This window comes from Emydura macquarii, unplaced genomic scaffold (genome assembly GCF_026122565.2).
Source record: "Emydura macquarii macquarii isolate MOO-44397 ecotype Brisbane River unplaced genomic scaffold, CSIRO-AGI_Emac_v2 contig_369, whole genome shotgun sequence".
Taxonomy (NCBI): Eukaryota; Metazoa; Chordata; order Testudines; family Chelidae; genus Emydura; species Emydura macquarii.
In genome coordinates this window covers 5408898-5430953 of record NW_027130506.1, presented here as the reverse complement: position 1 = coordinate 5430953, position 22056 = coordinate 5408898, and the positions used below count along the sequence as shown (strand labels likewise).

Genomic DNA, 22056 nt, shown 5'->3' with positions numbered 1-22056 from the left:
ATCTGCAGGCCTGGGGTCGAATATCTCAGCTCCAAGACTGAATAGTAGGGTCAATAGCACGTAGGTTTGGAATAGGATATAAGGGTCTGCAATGTTTTGAACCTGTGTAAGTCCCACAGTTCAGCAAAGCACTTAAGCATGTGCATAACTCTAATGCACATGGAACTTAAAGTTAAGCATGTGCTTACCTGAATCAGGACCTGTAACTAAAATGTTTGCCCTAACTGGTCTCCTCCAAAGTTCAATGTCCATGCAACTGTTTGAATAATTTTTAAATGATCTAATTTGCAATGTAAAGAAAGTATCCTGTGTATTTTGCCTAAGAGGATTTCATAATAAGTCAACAAGTCAGGATCCATTGTTCAGCACTTTATAAATACACCTTCTAGAAGGTTTTTCCTATGTAGCCTACTGGTTTAAGTACTTAATAGATGTTTGGGCTCATTAAAAGTAAATGATATGCTTATGAAGCAATACAAATGCTCTGGATTTGGATTCATTATATAAGTTTTAACTCTTGTTATATAGTCAAAATAAAATATTTTATTCAGTTCATTGCATTTTTGTTCAATTCTTGTATTTGATAAAACAATATTATTCCATAGAAATAAACCATTTATAAATAGAATGACAAGAGCAACAACAACAAAAAAGGATGTGTCCTTTGTTTACGTCACTGTCCTTTCAAGGTGAACCTGAAATCAGCTCTGTCTGCCATACCGATCCACAAAGTCAGGTAGCAGGAATACTGAGCCCCATCCCACCTTGGGATTCATACTGATAAAATCATCCAGGTTCATCTTGGAGTCTAGACAAGGAGCACAAAAAGGGAATATTAGAGTCCTAGATAAGGCGTCCATTTAGAACAGACATACATGAACATTATTTGTTAATCAAATGTAGACAGAAACCTGTTTTGGTGGTAGAGATTAATATACATACACACCTGCAAAGAGTGTCACAAAGCTACTTCCCTCTTATGAAAAGCCACTGAATAGGGAAAAAATTTCTCAGAGGGAATTCTGCCAACTGTAAAATACCTTCAGAGTCTTCATTTCCTGTTTTCAGGATGTAGCATTTATCTCTGATCCCCTTCTGCCCATGTCAATAACTTTGTTACCTGACAAGTGCTTTCACTGATTGAAAGAGAGAGAGAGAGCAGAAAAACAGTACAGATTTGCAGCAGTCCCAGAGGGCTCTTATATCATGCCATGGAGTTGTAGTGCAGAATAAAGGGTGACCAAAACTAGAGAATTAAAAAAGGGACTGCTAAAGTCAAAATTCGGGGTCCTATGACCTCTCTCTATTCAAAAAGAGCCTGATCCTGCAAGTTTCTGAGAAAACTTGCTCCTATTTAAGGGCTTGATCTATAGCCCATTGGAGTCAAAGGAAGCTTTTCCACTGATTTCAATGGGCATTGAATCAGGGCCATAGCAAATAATAGCAATTGGAAGGTGCTAATCACTTCCTATGAGATGCTGATCAGTCTCGAGATCATGTCCTAACTAGGAAAATAATTAATGTGCTTCATCCAGGTCCCATGAAGTCATTTTAAAGACTTCCACTGACTATGAGTGGTTGGGTCAAGCCTGAAACCAGAATCATGATAACTTTCTCACCAATGATGATACACAGCAATTTCACTAGTCAATATTTGTAGAGCACTTTGAATGTCATAATCCATTATGACCTGTAAGGACCACTATCTCATCCATCTTTCTTTATTTATTTTCAGAGAGATACAATTTACTGTCAAACCAGTGTCTATAAACTAAGGTGATAGCTGTATCAGAGAGACTAGGTGGGTGAGATAATATCTTTTATTGCATATTTAGTAGTAGTAGTATGATAGCCTTAATTAAATGACTTGAGATAGTTGTTATATATAGAGTATAAATAATTCTGTTGATTTAAATTTCTATCAATTTAAAAATAATCCTTTTTGCAAATAAAGACTATTCATTGTGTGCTTTAAAAACTATGTACACACTAGAGGGGGGATGAATAAAAGCAAGAAAATTAAATGAATTGCATGGAGGCAACAATAAAAGAAACAGGATTAGAAGTTCCCTGTAAACATGACTTCTTTGTGATGTATTCCTAAAACTCTCCTCAGTCCAAATAACATCCACACATCTTAAAATTTATATCCAACATATTATATATATATAGATAGATTATTTTAAACACAAAAAATGTTTAAATAACCTGAAAGTTGTTACACAAACCAGTAAAAGCATAGAAAATCCCAAATGCAGTCTCCATTCTTCTGACTGGAACACAAATGGTTCAATATATAACCTTACATGAACCCAAATTCTGCAAAACACAAACACATGCTTAAAGTTAAGCACGAGAGTAGTCCCACTGAAGTAAATGGGATTTAAGTATATGCTTTGCTGAATCGGGACCATGCTGATCTGAGATTTTAAATTCTTAAGCATAATAGAGCAAGAGTCAACCCTGACTGAATGTTCTTGGGTTTGCTTCTAATGTTGTTGTTGTTTATATATGCAAATAATCTATTCAATACTAATTAGAAGAAAACCATAATTGTAAGTGGAAGAGTTGAAAGAATAAACTGCTAGAACTCCTTCTTGTCCTAGGCCTGGTCTGCACTTAAAATTTACATTGACCTACCTGTGTTGCTCGGGGGTTTTCACACCCCCTAAGCAACATAGTTAAACCGACCTAATCCCTGGTATGGACCAGGTTAGCTCAACAGAAGAATTCTTCTGTTAACATTACTTTCACCTCTTGGAAAGATAAATTCATTACAGTGACACAAAGCCCCCTTCCGTCACCGTCAGAAGCATCTATACTATGGTGCTACCCACCTCCATAGCATAGACATAGCCCTTGTGTATTTAGTGTAGTGCTCTACTACTGTATTTATGCTTTTTAAAAACATGGATTATTTAGATACATGTTTAAAGATTCAGAGCCAGAGCCTGCTGTTGTTTAACTGATGGATTTGCAAGTACAGTGTATATTGGGTAAAATTCACTTCAGTTACATAAAGTCTGAGTAATTGGGCTTATATTAGTGCAGTGCACAAGGGATTTAGGGAGGGTAGAAACCACTCAACTCCAAGATAGGGTGGCAGCCCACCCAATAATCCAACCCCTGTAGCTATTACTTCAGGCTGGAGTATCAGCTTCTGCCCATCTGCGCCACTTATGCACTATGTGCTGCCTACAGCAACTGGGATTCATAGTTTGTCTCCATCCAAATACTAGCCAGGCCTAGGACTCTTTAATTTCCGAGATCAGACAAGATCAGGTGCATCCATTCTGGCATGAGTGTCTTACACATTGTGTGATGGCCCCTTGATCCATCTCATCGTAGATCCCATAGCCCCTCCCACAACTCCACCTTTCATTGCAACCTATTGTAGGATCTGTGCATAATGACAGCAAAATAATTATTTTAAAAGTGTTCCTTACCTGGTAAACAAGTCCAGAGGGACATTTTATCAGATGATTAACACACTTTGGGTGTGGGAGGGAATGGGGTGATGGGGGAGGGGAGAAAGTATTTTTTAAACAAGGGAACACAGATGCAGCTGTAAGCAATGTGAAAGGGTGCTGCCATATAATCTTTTAGGGAAGTAAAAAGACTATCCTAAACTCAGCTGATCAGAAAGATCTTGGACAGTCAATAAAAATAAACAATTTTAATGAAGGGTTGTTTTTTTTTAAAAAGCAGGCCAGAACTTCCAAGTCAACAGTCATGAACACTGTTTCATGGATCAGTCAATAGATGGCACTGAAACTGCATGACATGCATTGCAAGATGTGTTATTTACAAGATATGCAATCAGATCTGTCAACTGTATTTTTGTTAATAAGGAAGTCCTGCATTCTGATTATAAAACTCCCTCTTTCTCATTATTATAGCTATTTGTTTTAAATATATATTGTGCCAGATGGCCACATAGTGCCTTACAACTTTAAAAAACTGCTAGGCAAAATATATTATTGTAATCCAGATAAAGTCCGTAATCTGAGGTTCTAAATCATTGGTCCCCAAACTGTGGGGTGCGCCCCCTTGGGGGAACAGAGGAATGTTTGGGGGGACACATGGCCAGGCCCAGGCCAGCTCCACTTGTCCTCAGCTACAGCTCTGTTTGTGCCCAGCCCAGCCCCACTCTGTGCCCCGCCCAGCTCCAGCCCCAGCTGCAGCAATACTCAGCTCCAGCCCAGCTCTGCCTCCATTCCCTCTCTGCCCCCAGGCCAGCTCTGCCTCTAGCCCCACCTCCTCCCCATCCCCGCCTTCAGCCCAAGCTCCTGTTGAGGAAGCCTTGGCTGTGCAGTAATGGAAGAGGAGGGAGGGGTATGGACAGACCCCATTACAGGGGCTGACAGGAAAGGTTTGGGCATCACTGTCCTAGGCCTGAAGTGGAATAGGAGAACAAACACACAAAAGCAGAGTGCAGACATTATTGCTGACAAGCCAGGAGGTTTTTCAGAGGGGACTGGAGTGTGAGCAGGTAAAAAGGCTCTTCCCAGCACAGGGGGTGGCACAGAAGAAAGCACACAGTCAGGGGTGAGAAGACAAATTGTGTTTATATTCTGGACCCAATCCTGTTTAGCAGCAGAACCAGGCCCTAAAGATAGAAACTGTTGCAGATACATTGATTGAATGAAATGTTTGTTTGACTTGCCTGTCTCTGCCTAGCCACACAGTAACACTTCTTCTGACAGAACCATTTTAACAGAGCCATGCACAATATTTTTTATTACTGCAATCATGTCAGTGCATCCTGGGACTCTTAAGGTACCTTGTCCATTATGCCTGACATGCTTACTATGAGCAGTGGTTTATGGGTAGTTTCCAAATACTAGGCCATGCACTGTGGGATGGAGTTAGTAATTGATACAGCTGCAGTGCTTGTGGTTTATGTCCACACTGGGTGGACTGCAATGATTCACTTGAACCAGAACTAAAGAGCTTATTCCAGATCTAATAACCAATGCTTGTAAATGCCTGGAATAACTCTAGCATGTGGATGAAAGGTGTTGTACATCATTATACCAGCTGTAAAGCCAGACTGAGATTTCCCAAAGAGCCTAGATGTAGGCCATAAAGGAGATATTGGGTGCATTTGTAAACTGCATGCCGTATAGGGATATCTTGTTAAGAGACCTATGTGGGGCGAGTAGGAATGAGTTGTGACTGGGTCATTGTTGCTAGGCAGATGCACAATTAGCACTCAGAAGTTTCTGAAATTGGGTGTGGCAGTTTTGGGTATGCTCAACAGGATTCATGTGGATGAACTCAGACTCCAAGAGGACAGGTAGTCAAGCAGCTACTTTACAAAAGGCCATGTGCCCTATGCGGGTTGGTAGAAGCTGAGCCACAGGACCAGAAAGCAAGCTGTTCTCTCCCTCACTCTGAAGCATTTTGCAGCACCTTAGTGATATCGTTAACTGGACAGGGAAGCCCTGGCAGTGTTAATTTTAGAATGGGGAAAATGGGAGGGAAAACTAATTTCCTTCATTTTAATTGTATACTTGGAATGTTGCTTGATTTTAGCCAAATTGTTTTAGTTAAATTGTCTCAACTTGTATGATGTAACTACTTTTCTCTTAATTAAATGTGATCATAGAGAAAGAGTCATTTATATTTTGCTATCCCCAGGTTTGTATTTTTCTTGTAACAGGTTTATTTTAAAAATCTATATACTTAACTGAGTGATTTCAGCAAAGGAGGAGAAAGAGTACATGGATTCCACTTAAAGATGTAGCTTTTGACTCAGCAGACTGTGTAGATTTTGATGATCAGAGACACTAACTGATACTCGGGTGATCTCAACTTAAGCTTTTGGAAACTCTGAGTTCCCCCTCACTATGTTTCTGTGGGGACTGATGTGTTTAGATTTAATTTGTTTTCTTTATTTATGTATAACTGTGAAGATAATGTATGTGGATTATAAAGTAGCCATGTTATGTTGTAAAAATTAAGTTATTAATTGTGTTGCTTATCATTATAAGACTGAATAACTGAATTCTGGGTCTCCTTGTGTTTTTCTATGGCAGCAGTTGTTAAGCACTAGGAGAAGGGCATCGAAGGTTACACTTTGAAAGTGGGAAGCTTGACCAATGCAGCATGTAGAGTATGGGCGCCAAGTACTGAGATTCAAGAAAAGGGAGGCTCTGGATACATGATGAGAACAATGGGAGAAGATCTGCAGATGGATAACAATAATAGTGTAGAATTATTAAGCAGCACATCAATCTTGACCCTGCAATGTTCAGGTTTACTTCAGCAGGGCTTTTCAACAAAGTTTGCTGTTTTTTCCACTGAACATTTCAGTCACCTTTAACTTATAACTATGTAGTTTTAATAATAAGCTCTACAGGATTTAAACAAAGTTTTAATGTTATGTCCTTGTTTGCTTTTATCCTGTTTTTTTCCTTTGCTCACCCAGAGCTCATATGACAATTATTTTCCCTCAGATAAAAATAAACAGCAGGTTAGACACCAGGTAGGTGCTGCTCATGTTCTCATTGATGCTTTCTTTGTTGGGTTCACTATGATTCTACCATCACCTCTGGGAGAAGACAAAGCCAGAAGCTGCAGATATCTGCATGGCTTCAGTCTAGCAGCCTGCATGTCTAACACATGTACCCTCCAGCTTTTGTTTCTCAGCGGTCTTATCCACTCTTTTCAAAAACAAAATGCATCATTTATGACCCCCAGGGACTCTAACTAAGAAACCTGCTGCATCGATCTTGCTGGTGTGCTGCTAAACACCTGGGAAGGCTTGAAATTTGAACCAAGGTTTGCAATGTAATATTCAACTGTTAGCAGCAGCTCTAAGTAGCAAGGCCATCTGTTCCAGGCAATTCTGAAATATTTTTGGAAGATATACAGCTAGAACTGGTATCTTACTCAAGCTCACAAGCTAAACAGGATCAGGCCTGATCAATACATATATAACAGGCTCCAAAGGATAACCCAAGTGCAGTATTGTCAACCCCAAGTTTTTAACCATAATGTTACTCTTCCCCACCCCTCAAAAATTAGGAGACTAATTCTTAAAAAATCATGATTTTGGTGTTCTTTTTATTTGCTTTCTGCTTTCTGAATCTTTTTGGAATACACATTGTTCATGTTTCCAAGCTTTTCTCTGCAACCATCAGGATTAGAAACTTTAATTTTTAAAAATTAAAGGTGAGATTCCCATACAATCTTCTGATTCCAGCTTTAATTAATTAGCTGGAGCTTTAATTGAAATATCATGAGGCTTGTGATAAAATCATGAGAGTTGGCAACTCTGCAAAGTGGTATAGGAAGTTATATTGGTATAACTATAGGCAGCATTTTGCCTTCTGAGTCATAATTTATTGAACCAATGCCTCGTTAGATAACAGCACCATGCCATTATTCAGGGGAGATGGAAAGCAACTCCTGACCACTTGGGATCATTAAAAACCCCATGCCATTTTCCATAAAAGTGGGGGTGGCAGTGCCAGTACCCTGGCCTAGTTTCACACTGGATAACTGTTTTTACTGTATCTACATTTCCACTGTCATTTCCATTTGATACGCTTTGTCACTTCCTGTTCTGAAGTGCTGTGATCTGTTAAGCAGCTACTATGTTCCACACTAAAGTGGAAACATTTCAGTAACAGAAAAAACAAATTCCTGTCTTTTTAAAGTTTTATAAAAGCATTATAGCTCCTTTCATTTTGAAGGATTCAAATATTTAAAAATACAAATATTTTGTACAAGCAGAGCAGCAAAACTATGTTGATCTTTGTCTTTAATAAGCATAAGCAGCTCATAGATATTATGGTGATAAGTGCTCTATAAATACTGATAGATACATTTCTAAGTGTATCTTTTCTAATGTATTTTAAAAGATAAGGTGCTCACTATAGTAACATCCCAAGGGAAAATATAGAGCCTACAGCAAACAGAAGTAGCATAAAAATGCCTTTGTAATTAACTTTTTACTAGCCCTAAGGAAATAACTACTCTAAATTATGAAAAATAAAACATTAATACTCAGGTAGAAAAATATGCATGGTGCCTTACAAATAAACTGATAAGCAGGAACCACTTTGCCAATCACTGAAATGCAGTAACTGCTAGAGTGAAATGTGTGAGCAATTTAATGAGGAAAGTGAAATACCAGATCTAACTGAAACTGCAGGGAGAATTTCAGGACAGAGAATGTAATGATCTGAACTGGAATTTGATCAGAACGCTGGGGCTAACACCCATAAGCTTTTACTGATCACAATAGGTCAGCCCTTCAGTTTTCCATAACATTGGGGGAGGAAGGAGAAGACACATCTAGAACAATTCCCCTAAAACACGATGCTGAAATATTAGTGCACTACTGATTCTAAGACAAGAGTGCCACCTACTGATTTACCAGAAGCAAAATAGTTCCGCTTCTTGTCCCACTTCTATCTTCTAAATACAAACTCTGAGCTACAGTGAACTGTAATAAATTATTACTAGAACTTTGGTGATTTACAGGGTGCGTACTGAGCTTTGGGAATTAATTATTGGTGCCTGTGGCCTCTATTCAGGAAAGTAGTCAGACATGTTGCTACATTTAAGCACATGAGTACTTCCATTGACATCAAGCTTAAGTATCTTAGGTAGCTGTTGAGGTACAAATATATATGTCTATGAATATCTCAAGTGAATGAAAGTATTGAGTAAGGAATAAGATTGGAAAAGAAGAAATTGAACCAGGCTGAATAAGGAAAGGAAAGTAGAAAGTATCAGGATAGTAGATGCTTAAGAAGAGAGGAAGGGAATGGAAACAAAACAAAAAAAAGAAAGGTTCCAGGGGTTTACTGGGTCAGAGTGTTTACAATCGAACTACTTAAGCATGTGCTTAACTTTTAAACAGATGAGAAGTCCCACTGATTGCAACAGGACTACCCACATACTTAATGTTGAGCATGTGCATAAGTACTTAACTGGAGTGGGGCCAGAGTGCTCATCAGCCTGTAGGATCAAGCCTGCTGGGACATAAGAATGACCATATTTGGTCAGACCAATGGTCCATCTAGCTCAGTATCCTGTCTTCTGACAGTGGCCAATGCCAAGTTCTTCAAAAAGAATGAACAGAAGAGGTAAACATCAAATGATCCATTCCGTTGACCATGCCCAACCTCTGGCAAATAGCAACCCCTACCTATTCTGGCTAATAGCCATTGATGTACCTATTCTCCATGAATTTATCTAGTTCTTTTTTGAAACCCGTTATAGTCTTGGCCTTCACAACATCCTCTGGCAAGAAGTTCCACAGGTCGACTGTGTGAAGAACTACTCCCTTATGTTCGTTTTAAACCTGCTGCCTATTAATTTCACGTGATGACCCCTATTTTTGTGTTATGAGAAGGAGTAAATAATACTTACTTACTTTCTCCACCCCAGTCATGATTTTATAGACCTCTATAATATCCCCTCTTAGTCGTCTCTTTTCCAAGATGAAAAGTTCCAGTTTTATTAATCTCTCCTCATATAGAAGCTTTTCCATACCCCCAATCATTTTAGTTGCCCTTTTCTGTATCTTTTCCAATTCCAATATTTTTTTTAAGAGGGAACGACCAGATCTGCACACAGTATTCAAAATGTGGGAATACCATGGATTTATAGAGAGACAATGAGATACTTTCTGTCTTATTATCCACCCCTTTCCTAATGATTCCCAACAGTCTGTTAGCTTTTTTGACTGCCACTGCACATTGAGTGGATGTTTTCAGAGAACTATCCACAATGACTCCAAGATCTCTTCCTAGAGTAGTAATAGCTAATTTAGACCACATCATTTTATATGTATAGTTGGGATTATGTTTGTCAATGTGCATTACTTTGCATTTATCAACATTGAATTTCATCTGCCATTTTGTTGCCCAGTCACCCACTTTGGTGAGATCTCTTTGTAACTCTTTGCAGTCTGCTTTGGACTTAACTATCTTAAGTAGTTCTGTATCATCTGCAAATTTTGCCACTTCACTGTTTACCCCTTTTTCCAGATCATTTACAAGTATGTTTAACAGTACTTGTCCTAGTACAGACTCTTTGGAGACACCACTATTTACCTCTCTCCATTCTGAAAACTGACCATTTATTCCAACTCTTTGTTTCCTATCTTTTAACCAGTTACTGATCCAGGAGAGGACCTTCTCTCTTATCCCATGACTGCTTATTTTGCTTAAGAGCCTAGTCAAAGGCTTTTTGAAAATCTAAGTGCACTATATCCACTGAATCACTCCTGTCCACATGCTTGTTGACCCACACAAAGAATTCTAGTAGATTGGTGAGGCATGATTTCTCTTTACAAAAAACATGTTGACTCTTCCACAACAAATCGTATTCATCTGTGTCTGATAATTCTGTTCTTTACTATAGTTTCCACCAATTTGCCTGGTAGTGAAGTTAGGTTTACAGGCCTCTAATTGTCAGGATTGCCTCTGGAGCTTTTTTTAAAATTGGTGCCACATTAGCTATCCTCCAGTCTTCTGGTACAGAAGCTGATTAAATGTTAGGTTACATACCACAGTTAGTAGTTCTGCAATTTTATATTTGAGTTCCTTCAGAACTCTTGGGTGGATACCATCTGGTGCTGGTAACTTATTACTGTTCAATTCATCAATTTGTTTCAAAACCTTCTCTAATGACACCTCAATTTGGGACAGTTCCTCAGACTTGTGATGGTGACACATTTTTGGTCCTCTTACTATGTTTTTTAATTTGGGGTATACATTTAAATTGAGCCTCTATTATGGTGTCTTTAAAAAGTTTCCATGCAGCGTGCAGGGATTTTATTTTTGGCACTGTACCTTTTAATTTCTGTTTAACTAACTTCCTCATTTTTATGAAGTTGCCCTTTCTGAAATGAATGCTACCAATGTGGGCTGCTTTGATGCCCTCCTTCCTCCTCCTCCTCCTCCTCTCCTCCCCCTCCCCCGCACGAGGGATGTTAAATTTTATTATGTTATGGTCACTATTACCAAGAGGTGCAGCTATATTCACCTATTGGACCAGATCCTGTGCTCCACTTAGGACTAAATCAAGAATTGTCTCTCCTCTTGTAGGTTCCAGGACAAGAAGCAGTCATTTACACTGTAAAGAAACTTGATCTCTGCATTCCATCCTGAGATGACATGTACCCAATCAATATGGGGATAATTGAAATCTCCCATTATTATTGAGGTTTTTTATTTTTATAGCTTCTCTAATCTCCCTGAGCATTTCACAGTCATTATCACCATCCTGGTTAGGTGGTCGGTAGGATATCTCTACTGCTATATTCTTATTATTCAAGCATGGAATTACTATCCATAGACATTCTATGGCACAGTTTGATTTATTTAAGATTTTTATTTCATTTGACTCTATGCTTTCTTTCACATATAGTGCCACTCCCCCATCAGAACGACCTATTCTGTCCTTCCGATATATTTTGTACCCTGGTATTACTGTGTCCCATTGATTATCCTCATTCCACCAAGTTTCTGTGCTGCCTATTATATCAATATCCTCATTTAATACGAGGTACTCAAGTTCACCCATGATTCAATAAAGCATTCCTACTCAAGAAGACAAGTCCCCACTGAAGACATTTGGATTTAAGCATGTGCTTAATGCCCTGAACATCTTAAGTGCTTTCTTGAATTGGGGCCTGAAAGATCTTTTAAAAACAAAACAAACAAAAAAACCTCTCTGTGCTCTTTGAGCCCCAGGGCCAAATTAAGGCATGAGGCACTGTAGGCTTATTCACAGAGCCCCCATGCTCCTGAAGTCCCATGATGAGGTCAGAACCTCAGCTCTCTTTTTTTAATTATGTTTCTACCCCTCACATATGTAAGGAAAAGCTTGAAAATCTGATCTGAGTGTAATTGATGCCTGTCCGGTTGGCAGACAACCTAAAACCTTAGTTCTGAGAGGTGTGAACTGTCTCATTCTTCTTACCTTTGATACCTGTGCCACCCTAAGGAGAGGCAGGGCCATAGCATGGGGCCAACATGTGGGATGTGTCTACAGTCCTGGGTTATCTCAACTCAACCCTGTTGATCATATGGACATATACTTTCTCCTTGTGAAGACTGACTTGCACATGAGAGGCACAATCTGAACACAAGACTGAGACCCAAGCACTCCTAAATTCTAATCCCAAGTCTATCAGAGACTCACTAAGTGATTGTGAACACGTCACTTACCCTCTCTGTGTCAGTTCCTGTAATGAGGGGACACTAATGCTTACTTGCCCACCTCCCAGGATGTTGTGAGGATTAGTTAGTTAATGTTTGATAAAAGCCAGAAACAGTGTTGAATATTATATAATCCCATAGGTACATGCTGGGTGTCTTGTGGGTTTATATTTGTTTCTGATGAAATAATAAAGCACTTTGTCTTGAAAGGAAAGATGGCAGTGCTTTCAAGCTATATTATGGAAGCATAAATATTGCTTATGCAATTCTTTGGCTTTATTTTGTTTCATTCCCTTAGATCAGAATTTGTGTGTGTGTGTGAGAGAGAGAGATGCTATTTACCTGCAGTTTCAATGCAAGGGTAGGAAGGAGGAGGCTTCTGCCAGTGTCCACTAGCATCTTTCATGTGGGATCGGTCAGAAGCAAATGTCTTCAGATACAAATCTGCTCCAACCACTCTGATTTTTCTAAATAAACATATAATTAAGAAATGTACTAAGTGACGGAGTTCTGTAATATTGTGTTAGACATTACTTACCCAGAGCCTGCTCCTGCCCACATTGAGTATTGACTCTGAGCAATTAAATCAGAAATTCATATAGTGTAGTGGTATATTAATAGTGTCAAGTAGCTGAATGAGTAACAGGAAACTACATTAGGAAACAGAAGGTTTTTTTTGATGGATGAACAATGCTACCTTTAAGGTCAGGATCATTAGAAGAGCAGTGTGGTGTGTTTAATTTCCAGCACAGTAAAAGATTATACATAGATGGCTATGCATACAAAGAAAATTTTCAACTGCATTAATTGTTGGGGTTTGGCTTTTGTAAAATATTCTGTACAGTATTTGTTTTAATTTTCTCACCTTTTAAATGCTGGAAGAAGAATATCATCTGATTTAAAAGCCTCCTCAATGTAAGTGTCAAATGGACATGGAAATGGCAACACTGTGTCAAGATCATAAATGAAGTTCTGGTCTCCACTTGAAACATGAAGTAAAATAACATGGTAATCCTAGGAGTAAAGGTCACTGACAGTTAACAAGACAGTTGTAAATGATCACAGACAAACCTCAGAGAGTTTAGGAAAAGGAGACAGAAACCATCCCCAGAGCATAACCCATAGGTAATGGCTCAGATCTCTCCCCAAGTCTGTCTAGTGGACACTCTTTCCAAGTGGAATTTCCACAGCTTATCCCACTTCAGCTTGGATCACCAGGGTGAAACGCCATCTATTCCCACCATCCTGCCACAGTTACAGGGCAAGCAGTGCTTTATACCCCCTTGCAGTCCCTCATGAGTGCAATTTCTCTGGTGACATGTTTCACTACCTTCACTTCTCTCTGGGTGGAACCCCAGATTTCTACCACTCTAAGACTGGATCCCAGGGTAGCAGCCTGCCTGTTTTCAGCTATGATAACACAACAGGCCCAGCTGCAACTGGTACCTGCAGGACACACCTCTTTGGATGCTTGTGACCCAGGGCTGATTAAAGTGTCTCCAAACAGCTCATGTCCATTTCCGAAAGGTACACAGCAAGCAGGGAGAAAATGTTAAACCTACAACAAGCCTGCACATGCAGGGTTTGCCTGTAGGTCATCACCTCTCTCAAAACATAGGCAGCCAAGCTGTCTCAGACACAGCCTGAAAAGCCCCTACCTTAGTTCCAGAGCCCTAGTGAATATTCCACCAATATCATTTTTGTCTCCCCAAGAAGCTGCTGCCTGCTCTCCCCTCCTTTTCCTTTAGGCTAGGGGTTGTAATGGCTTAGGCCCAGATACATCTATTTCAATGGGAGTTAGGCACCTAAATACCTTTGAGGATCTGAACCTTAGTGTTCTTTTGATCTTGATCTTTGGCCTTGAAAAAGCAGGCCTATCACTTTTCTGATCACAGGCAGGTAAGGAATTTCCAGTGAATAGCTCACACATTCCTTCTGTTAAGGATCCTTGGTATTTTTCCCTAGAGATACCTTATCTTTGTCATTTTCATTTCCAATTTGCTGCCACCTACATCCCCCCCTTTGATTTAACGATAGGTAGTCAGCTAGACTATCAAACAGGTAAACCAAGACACATAATATTCACACAAAATAATACAGATATCTCCTTAATTTCCACACTGTAATGCAATAAAATATTTGAATTGGATAACATGTCTTTTGTGTTCACCTCAATCCCAACCAAAGGCTGGCACAGATAAATGATGAAAACTTGCCTCTTTGTGAAGTGATTATCAGGTAATTTTAATGCTGTGTTTGACCAGTCACTTTGTATAATTAACTGTAACTTAGTAAAGTGAATATAATATCCACTTATGGAAAGAGTTTGAGGAGTTTTCTTATGACATTTTCAGTGCTAAAGAAGCCTAGCCATTATGGGCTAGAACTGAAAAGATGTTAGGCAAGTTATTTTGCCATACTAATACATGTATTGAAAGTGAAGTTGTATGCAATAACAAAATTTAAAAGGGATGGAATAGTTACAATGAGAATGAGGAAACTAGCTATATGTTTATGTAAATTTGCATTAATAGTTGAATTGTCTACCAAAAAGTTTTAATTTAATATATTTTTATGGGAAATTCTTAAAATCTATAATGGACTTTTCTGTCCCTCTTCTGCCTTCCTTCTCACACCACTTAAATCTCATTAAAAACTAATTATTTGTAAAAATGGTTTGTTTTTAAACTAAGTCTTTTTTGAGTTACACTTGGGTGCAGGGTGGAGAAGGGTCTTGCAACCATATAATTAAAAAATGGCTCAAACAGTTTTTCTCTGATTTTTCCAAAACAATTCACGTCCAATCTGAGATGATGTGCCACTTTTTGTTTAAAAAAAAAAAAGTTATAGGTATCTGAATAGGGCATTTATACTGAAAGTATCTGAATAGGGCATTCACTTACTGGAACATCAGACCACCAAAATTTGCCACCACCAAAATCAGACTAGTGCTCCAGTACGGGATGATTCAGAGAAAAGTGCAAGAAACCCCACAGGGATAATTATGTCCAAAGAGGAAATTTTCCCCTAATACCATCACATAAGGGTTAGCAAATGTCAACGGGGAAAGCTCACCCACTGACATAGTGTTGTCTACATGGGGATTAGGTTGGTATAACTATGTCACTCAGGGATGGTTCTTCACACCCCTGAGTGATGTAGTTATACCGATATAAGTCTGTAGTGTAGACCTGGCCTTAGAAAAGCACACATGGGATGTTAGCCATGTTAAGAATATGAGAATGACCATACTGTGTCAGACCAATGGTCTATCTACGCCAGCATGGACAGCAGGTATAATTGGCTTGGGGAGGCTAAGCCTTGTCAAACAGCCACCACTGGAAGCTCCTGATCCATCTCTTTGCCCTGGCCATGCTCTACTCCCACTCAGTCCCCTCCCTGGAAAAGCACGACCAGTGGGGGGCAGACAGACTTGGGGGAGGGAGTGAAGAGGCACAAGTGGCTAGCAGGCAGACCTCGCAGAGGCGTCCCGAGACCCTATCACCAAAGGCGCCCAGAGTCTGGCTTGTGCCCGGTCTTTGCAGGGGCTGGTGCTGATAGGTTTCAGGACACCGGCTGGCTGTGCTGGACCACAGGAGTATCCTACATGCTACAGCCACTGGGCTGAGCAGCTCCAGGAGCAGTGAAGTGCCTGCTCCCTGCCTGACGGCCCTGGCGCTCCAAGGGATTCCGGTGCAGCTACAGCGGGACAGAGTTAGGGGCATGGCCGAGAATCAGCACGTGTAAGTGCTTGGAAACAGTGCCAGAGGCGGTCCTGGAGGCAGGGTGCTTCCAAAGAGCCCTGGGTCAGGGACTGACTGCGGGGGATCTCCTGGGACAGAGGGGAAGGCACAGGCTGGGGATGCTCTGGTCACTTGCCTTCACCACTGTCCCAGGGGAGCTCCCATAGTCAGTGTTGGACCCAGGGCACTTCGGGAGCATCCCACCTCTGGCACTGTTTGCAAGAACTTACCAGTGCTGATTCTCTGCTATGCCCCCAGCTCGCACCTGCTGTAGCTGCCCGGGAAGCAGGCTGCACCCTCTGAGCACAGGGGCCACAGGTGGGGAGCGGGCGTTTTGCTGTTCCTGGAGGTGCTCAGTCCCTGGCTCCAGCGAGTAGCGTCTTCTAGTTCTGTGCAGCCAGCTGGTGCTCTGTGGCCCCTCAGCATCCAGCACCAGTCCCCACAAAGGCCAGGTGCAAGCTGGGCTCTGGGGACCTTTGGCCTGGGGCAGAACATGGGCGGGGCCTCGGAAAGGGTCAGAGCAGGGGTGGGGCCACAGTCTGAGCGCCAGTGCCCCAACTGTCCATGCCACCCATGTACCTCAGTAACCTGTCTTTGACAGTGGCGGCTGCCAGATGCTTCAGATGTAGTTAACAGAACAGGGCAATTTATGGAGTGATCCATCCCATTGTCCAGTCCCAGCTTCTGGCAGTCAGACGGTTAGGGACAGCCAGAGCATGGGGTTGCATCCGTGATCATCTTGACTAATAGCATTTATGGACCCATCCACCATGAACTTGTCTAATTTTTTTTGGAACTCAAGTTATACTTTTGGCCTTCACAACATTCCCAGGCAAGGAGTTCCAAAGGTTGACTGTGCGTTGTGTGAAGAAATGCTTCCTTTTGTTTATTTTAAACTGCTGCTTATTAATTTGATTGGGTAACCCCTGGTTCATGTGTTATGTGAAGGGGTAAATAACACTTTCTTCTTCACTTTCTCCACACAACTCATGACTTTATAGACCTCTATCATATCCCCTCTTAGTCATCTCTTACCTAAAATGAACAGTCCCAGTATTTGTAATATCTCCTCATATGTTTCATATCCCTAATCATTGTATTGCCCTTTTCTGTACTTCTTCCAATTCTAATATATCTTTTTTGAGATGGAGCAGTCAGAATTGCACACACTATTCAAAGTGTGAGTGTATCTAAAATGTATATAATGGCTTTATGATATTTTCTGTCTTACTATCTATCCCTTTCCTAATGGTTCCTATCATTCTGTTAGCTTCTGTGAGATCCCTTTGTAATTCTTCACAGTCAGCTTTGGACTTCACTATCTTGAGTAATTTTGTATCATCTACAAAACTTTGCCACCTCACTGTTTACCCTTTTTGAATGTATGAATATGTTGAACATCACTGGTCCCAGTACAGATCCTTGGGGGACCCCATTATTTACTTCTCTCCACTGTGAAAACTGACTGTTTATTCCTACCCTTTGTTTCCTATCTTTTAACCAGTTGGCGAGGGACCTTGTCAAAGGCTTTCTGAAAGCTCAGGTACACTATATCTACTGGATCACCCTTGTCCACGTTTGCCTACACCCTGAGAGAATTCTAATAGATTGGCGAGACATGATTCCCTTTACATATAGCTTAATGTGTTAGATGTACAAGGGCGATGAGCACAATACAAGAATCTATATAGAACAGAATGTCTTACCCAAACAACAGGTTCATCTCCATGTCCTGACTGCTGCTTCCAAAGTGGTATCTGCAAATTATAAATTAGAAGCTAATTTTAAGTAAGCTAAACCAACATCTAAGATTTTAGTCTAATACAAGATAGGTCAGGCTTCACTGGATGATAAAATTAGTCAGCTTGTGTTATATCTGCGATGCAATAATTAAGCTTTTATCAGATTGTCTTTTGAACTTTTTGAAGCTCACAGACCATTCCATCTCCTCAGCTGATTGACAGCAGCAAAGTGATACTGACCCCTGCCATCTTCAGGGAGATGATACTTCTCCATATGTCAACTCCAAGGCTCAGGCTGCCATATATGACAAAAAGACCTGCCCTTTTAGGATCTTTTCCAGTATCTGTGAGGCCCAGGTGAGCTACAGAACTTAGGTCATATATGTGCTGAGGCCAATTTTTCCTTCACAGTGAATCTCTTTTGGCCTTTGTTCCATATCACAATTCATCAACTTACCATCCTTCTCTCATTGGATATGAAGACAGCATAAAAGTCTTCTAAAGGGTATTGATTGTGGCTTCTAATGTATTCACAAAGTTTCCAAACATTTTCCTCACTGTAAAATACAAGTTTTTTTCCAGTTCTTGTTTTATTTCTGATTTACACAATAAAAAACAGGATAGCTGATGTGATTTTTCCATTGTTTGATTCATTTTTCTGTTGAAGATTTTTCCATAATTCCCCTTCACACATCTATTTTTAAGATAAGCTCTAAAAGTCTAAGTTCTTTAAAAAAGTGGTTTCCAGGAATAATTCATAAACAGTACTTAAGCCTAAAAGTCTAACAGGCAAGAGGAAGCATAATTTGGTTTACTTTGTCATGAACTGCTTTGTAATACCAAATGATTGGTGTATCTAGTGTTTTCTTTTCTTCATTGCTTATGGCACAGAAGTTTTGATTCAAGTATCAACAAATTATATTAAATAAAAGTCTAACCTATAAAGATAATGTATCAGGTGTATGTAACAGCTTTTACAAATATTTGTAATTTTTAAATATACTTCCATCTGATGCTAGTGGAAAATTATTGCCTAATACTACTATTGTAATAGTTCTGTACAATTCCAAATATGCCCCTGATAACAACAAATGGACATGACACACAATAAATAATAATGGAACCATAAATTATGTTCTGATACACAGTCGAGGAGGCTGTACAATTATCCTGTATACTGTTATTCCCCAGTAAATGATCCTTCAATAATCCTGATTAGGAGACTCAGTACATAATAGCACCATGTAAAAACAATGCACCCTTTTATACTACAATACCAAATGCTATTGTAAAAATAACACTTCTATCTCTTCTGGGGCATATGACCTCATTTCCTTCCACTTCGCCTCCAGCAAGAATACATGCAGGATTTCTAAGGAGAAATGGAAACATGGGAGACTGCAATAGAGAATCCTGACCCTCCTTTCATCCTTTCTTAGTGCAGTATTCCTTGACCAGTGAAGAAGAAAGCAGATGTACCCCGCATGCCGCATCTCCTACATATATATTGCTCCTTACCAGTAGCAGCTGGTGTACACACAGGCGTGCCGAGCAGGGGCAGCTGGCTGATAACCAGCAACTGTTGCTACCCCTGGCTGTTCCATGGATGACCCACATCCAGATGTACTGGGGGCGGTGGGAGCTTAAAACAAGCTCAAGTCCCAGAGGGCAGCACAAACCCCTTCCCCAGCTGCACAAGCCACCAGTTCAGAAAGTGTTTGTGCAGGAAATGGGTGAGTTACGAACAATTCCTTCCCCGAGGAAACACGGCTGGTTTTGCGTGACTCGGAGCTCAGGCAGGAGGGAGGGATTTGAATGTGGACACAAAACAAACAAGACAATGTCCATTTCTCCGTCAAGCTCCAGCTTGCTGCATCAGAGGCAGGAGAGGGGGGGACAGGTTGAACTAGAAGGATGCGTTTTTTTTACCCCAAACCGGAAAGAGGGCAAAGTTTGAGCCTCGGTGGGCAAAAGAGGAAGCTTAAGCCCAACCCAGACGGTGGAGGATCCGGAGGCGAAACAACGGGTGGTGAGAGGGCTTGAGTGAGCCTCGAGCAGTGCGGGGGAGAGAGATCAGGATAGGCGGAGACCTTGAGTTTACAGTGGAGGGAAGGGAGAGACCAGGACAGCCCCTGAGCCTGCACAAGAGGGCGAGGCTTGCACCAGTCATGGAGGGCAGATGAATAGAATCTGCACCTGTTAGTGAGGGAGGGACTGGCCCTGAGCCAGAGGAAAGAAGATGCTGAGGTGAAAAGGAAGCAGGGTGCACGGAAAACCTCTCCAGAGAAGTGTTTGGCCGTCTTGATTGTACATGGCCAAACAGATATTTGAAATTAAATACAAGACATTTATTTATGGTTTTTTGGTTTTTGTTTTTTTAAATCAGTGGAAAGAGATTATTGAACCAGTTTAAAACCCACAAAACTGGCAGAAACTTGCTTAACCTGGCAAAACCAATGGCCGCACAAGGGACTTTCATCATCTGGACCATGAAATACACAAACTCGCTTATTTTTATGAAGTGCTTACAGGTAGCATCACACAGAGTCACTTGAGGTTTACTAATATAAAATGCTATTTTTAAAAAAAGGCTTTGCTCATTAGCTGCCGTGCAAAAGAGCCGTGCACTTTTTCTAATAGCAATTATGTCTTGCTCCATAGTTTGGTGATGGGCAAGGCTACCTTTAGAAAGGAGTATGTGGAAAGGTCAATTTTTTTTTTCCCCCTAACTTCACAAAAAAAATTATTAATTTATTTCCAGGCCATGACACTTCTGCACAATGGTGGCATCAGATCAAAACTACAGAGGGGTCTCAATTTTTGGTGGATGAGAACACATCAGCTTTTGAGGTGTTTGGATATGATCTTTATAGCTTACACCCCATTTCTAATTGAAATATGCTAAACTTTCCAAGGTTTAAAACTTTTTTGAGAGACTGAAACCTTACTATTTGAAACTTCAGTTTGGTTTATTGCTCAGGATGAGGGAAGCAAAATAGAGCATAGTTTCTCAACCTGTGGTATGTGTACCCCTGGGGGTACGTGAGAGACAGGCAGGGAGTACCTGGGGAAAAAGAGTGAAGGGGAGGTGGGCGACAGCCGCTGGCTCTTGGGGGAGGCGGGCAGCAGCCCCCCACTTCCTGCTGGGTCCCAGCTCCTAGGTGGGAGCCCAGTGACAGCCTCCTGTGTCTCGCGAGCTGGTCTCACAGCTGGGTGGCAGCCACCCACACCCCAGCTCCGAGCCAAAGGACAGCCTCCAGCGCCCCGGCTTGAAGACGGGCAGCAGCTGCCTGCCAACATCCCTGGGTCCCAGCTGGTGTGGAAACCTCCTCTCCCCCAGCTCAGATTGGGTGGCAGTTGCCCACCTCCCGGGCTGACAGCCAGGCAGCAGCCACCTGCAACTTGCCCAGGTGGCAGCCCCACTCCCAAGCTCAAAGCCCACTGCTCAGAAAACTTGTCAATTTCACTGCTCTAGCTGGGCAATGGAATTGACAACTATGACAGCCCCAGATTTTACCAGTTACCCTCTCTTTCTGTCTCTGTCTCTCTCTCTCGCTCTCTTTACCTGTCTCTTTCTCACCCCTTCCTCTCAAATCTATGGCAAAAAATCAGGTGCAGTGCTTTATATTCCCCAGCATTGGCATGCCGCTCAAAGCCTCCTACCTTTGGCCAACATCACCTCTAGCTCAGGTACATACTTGAGTTGTGCACCCCGGCGTAAAGATGGTAACCCTACCAACACTAGATCTGACATCTGTCATGTCACGGCCTTATATACTCAGCCCTTCTTCCAACATATGGCTCACATTAGTCTGTAAATATAAAATCCCATGGAAAATGGAGTGTTGGGGTACTTATTAAAATTTTCAGAAGTTAGGGGGTACTTGCTACTTAAAAGGTTGAGCAACTCTGAAATAGAGGAAGAATGGGAGGGTCTTTAATGAAAAATTAGCCTGTTTTGCTTAAACAGTCTATTTTGGGGTGAAAATGTGATCATTGCAGTCTTTTTGTGATGGAATATGGAGGCTACTAGTCTTACTAGTCTCTTAGCTGGGTCCAGCAGAGCCAAACACCAATATTTTCCAAAATAAGAACTCACAGGTATAAATACCCAAAACTTTCCCAATTAGTTTTTGGATACCCAGCACTTTTGAAAATCCAACCAAACTCCAGGAGTTTAAATGGATTAGGAACCTAAATTTAGGCCTCTGTTTTTTAAAAAACTTGAGGGAAGGTCTTGCTACTACAGATGTAGAGTGTCACAGGTCATGGGTTCAATCCCCCTTGCTAACGCAAGCTATGGCTCACTACAGTGAAACTGCACCAAGTTTGCATAATTAAAAAGTGAAAACCTTTAATGTGGGTGACTGGGGGGGGGGGTCT

At 41.0% G+C, this 22056-nt stretch overlaps 2 protein-coding genes across 3 annotated transcripts in view; one reads left to right on the top strand and one right to left on the bottom strand.

Annotated features, from left to right (window-relative positions):
• Positions 1 to 279: 279 nt before the first annotated feature.
• NTAQ1 (N-terminal glutamine amidase 1) lies at positions 280 to 19385 on the bottom strand. 2 transcript variants are annotated; one of them, XM_067531105.1, is made up of 6 exons: positions 19192 to 19385; positions 18131 to 18230; positions 17638 to 17688; positions 13054 to 13202; positions 12531 to 12655; positions 280 to 808 (listed from the first exon to the last, which is right to left on the bottom strand). In XM_067531105.1, exons 1-6 carry the CDS (start codon positions 19275 to 19277, stop codon positions 702 to 704), a joined length of 618 nt encoding a protein of 205 aa, XP_067387206.1. In that variant the 5' UTR covers positions 19278 to 19385; the 3' UTR covers positions 280 to 701. The 2 variants fall into 2 exon arrangements, with proteins under 2 accessions (XP_067387206.1, XP_067387197.1); XM_067531096.1 differs by lacking the exon at positions 280 to 808 and adding an exon at positions 4633 to 6190.
• Positions 19386 to 19652: 267 nt separating this feature from the next.
• Positions 19653 to 22056, top strand: part of ATAD2 (ATPase family AAA domain containing 2) — a 116545-nt gene continuing 114141 nt past the window's right edge. The window contains exon 1 of the mRNA XM_067531077.1: positions 19653 to 19699. The gene's annotated coding sequence lies outside the window, so the exon portion shown is untranslated. The remainder of the gene's footprint in view (positions 19700 to 22056) is intronic.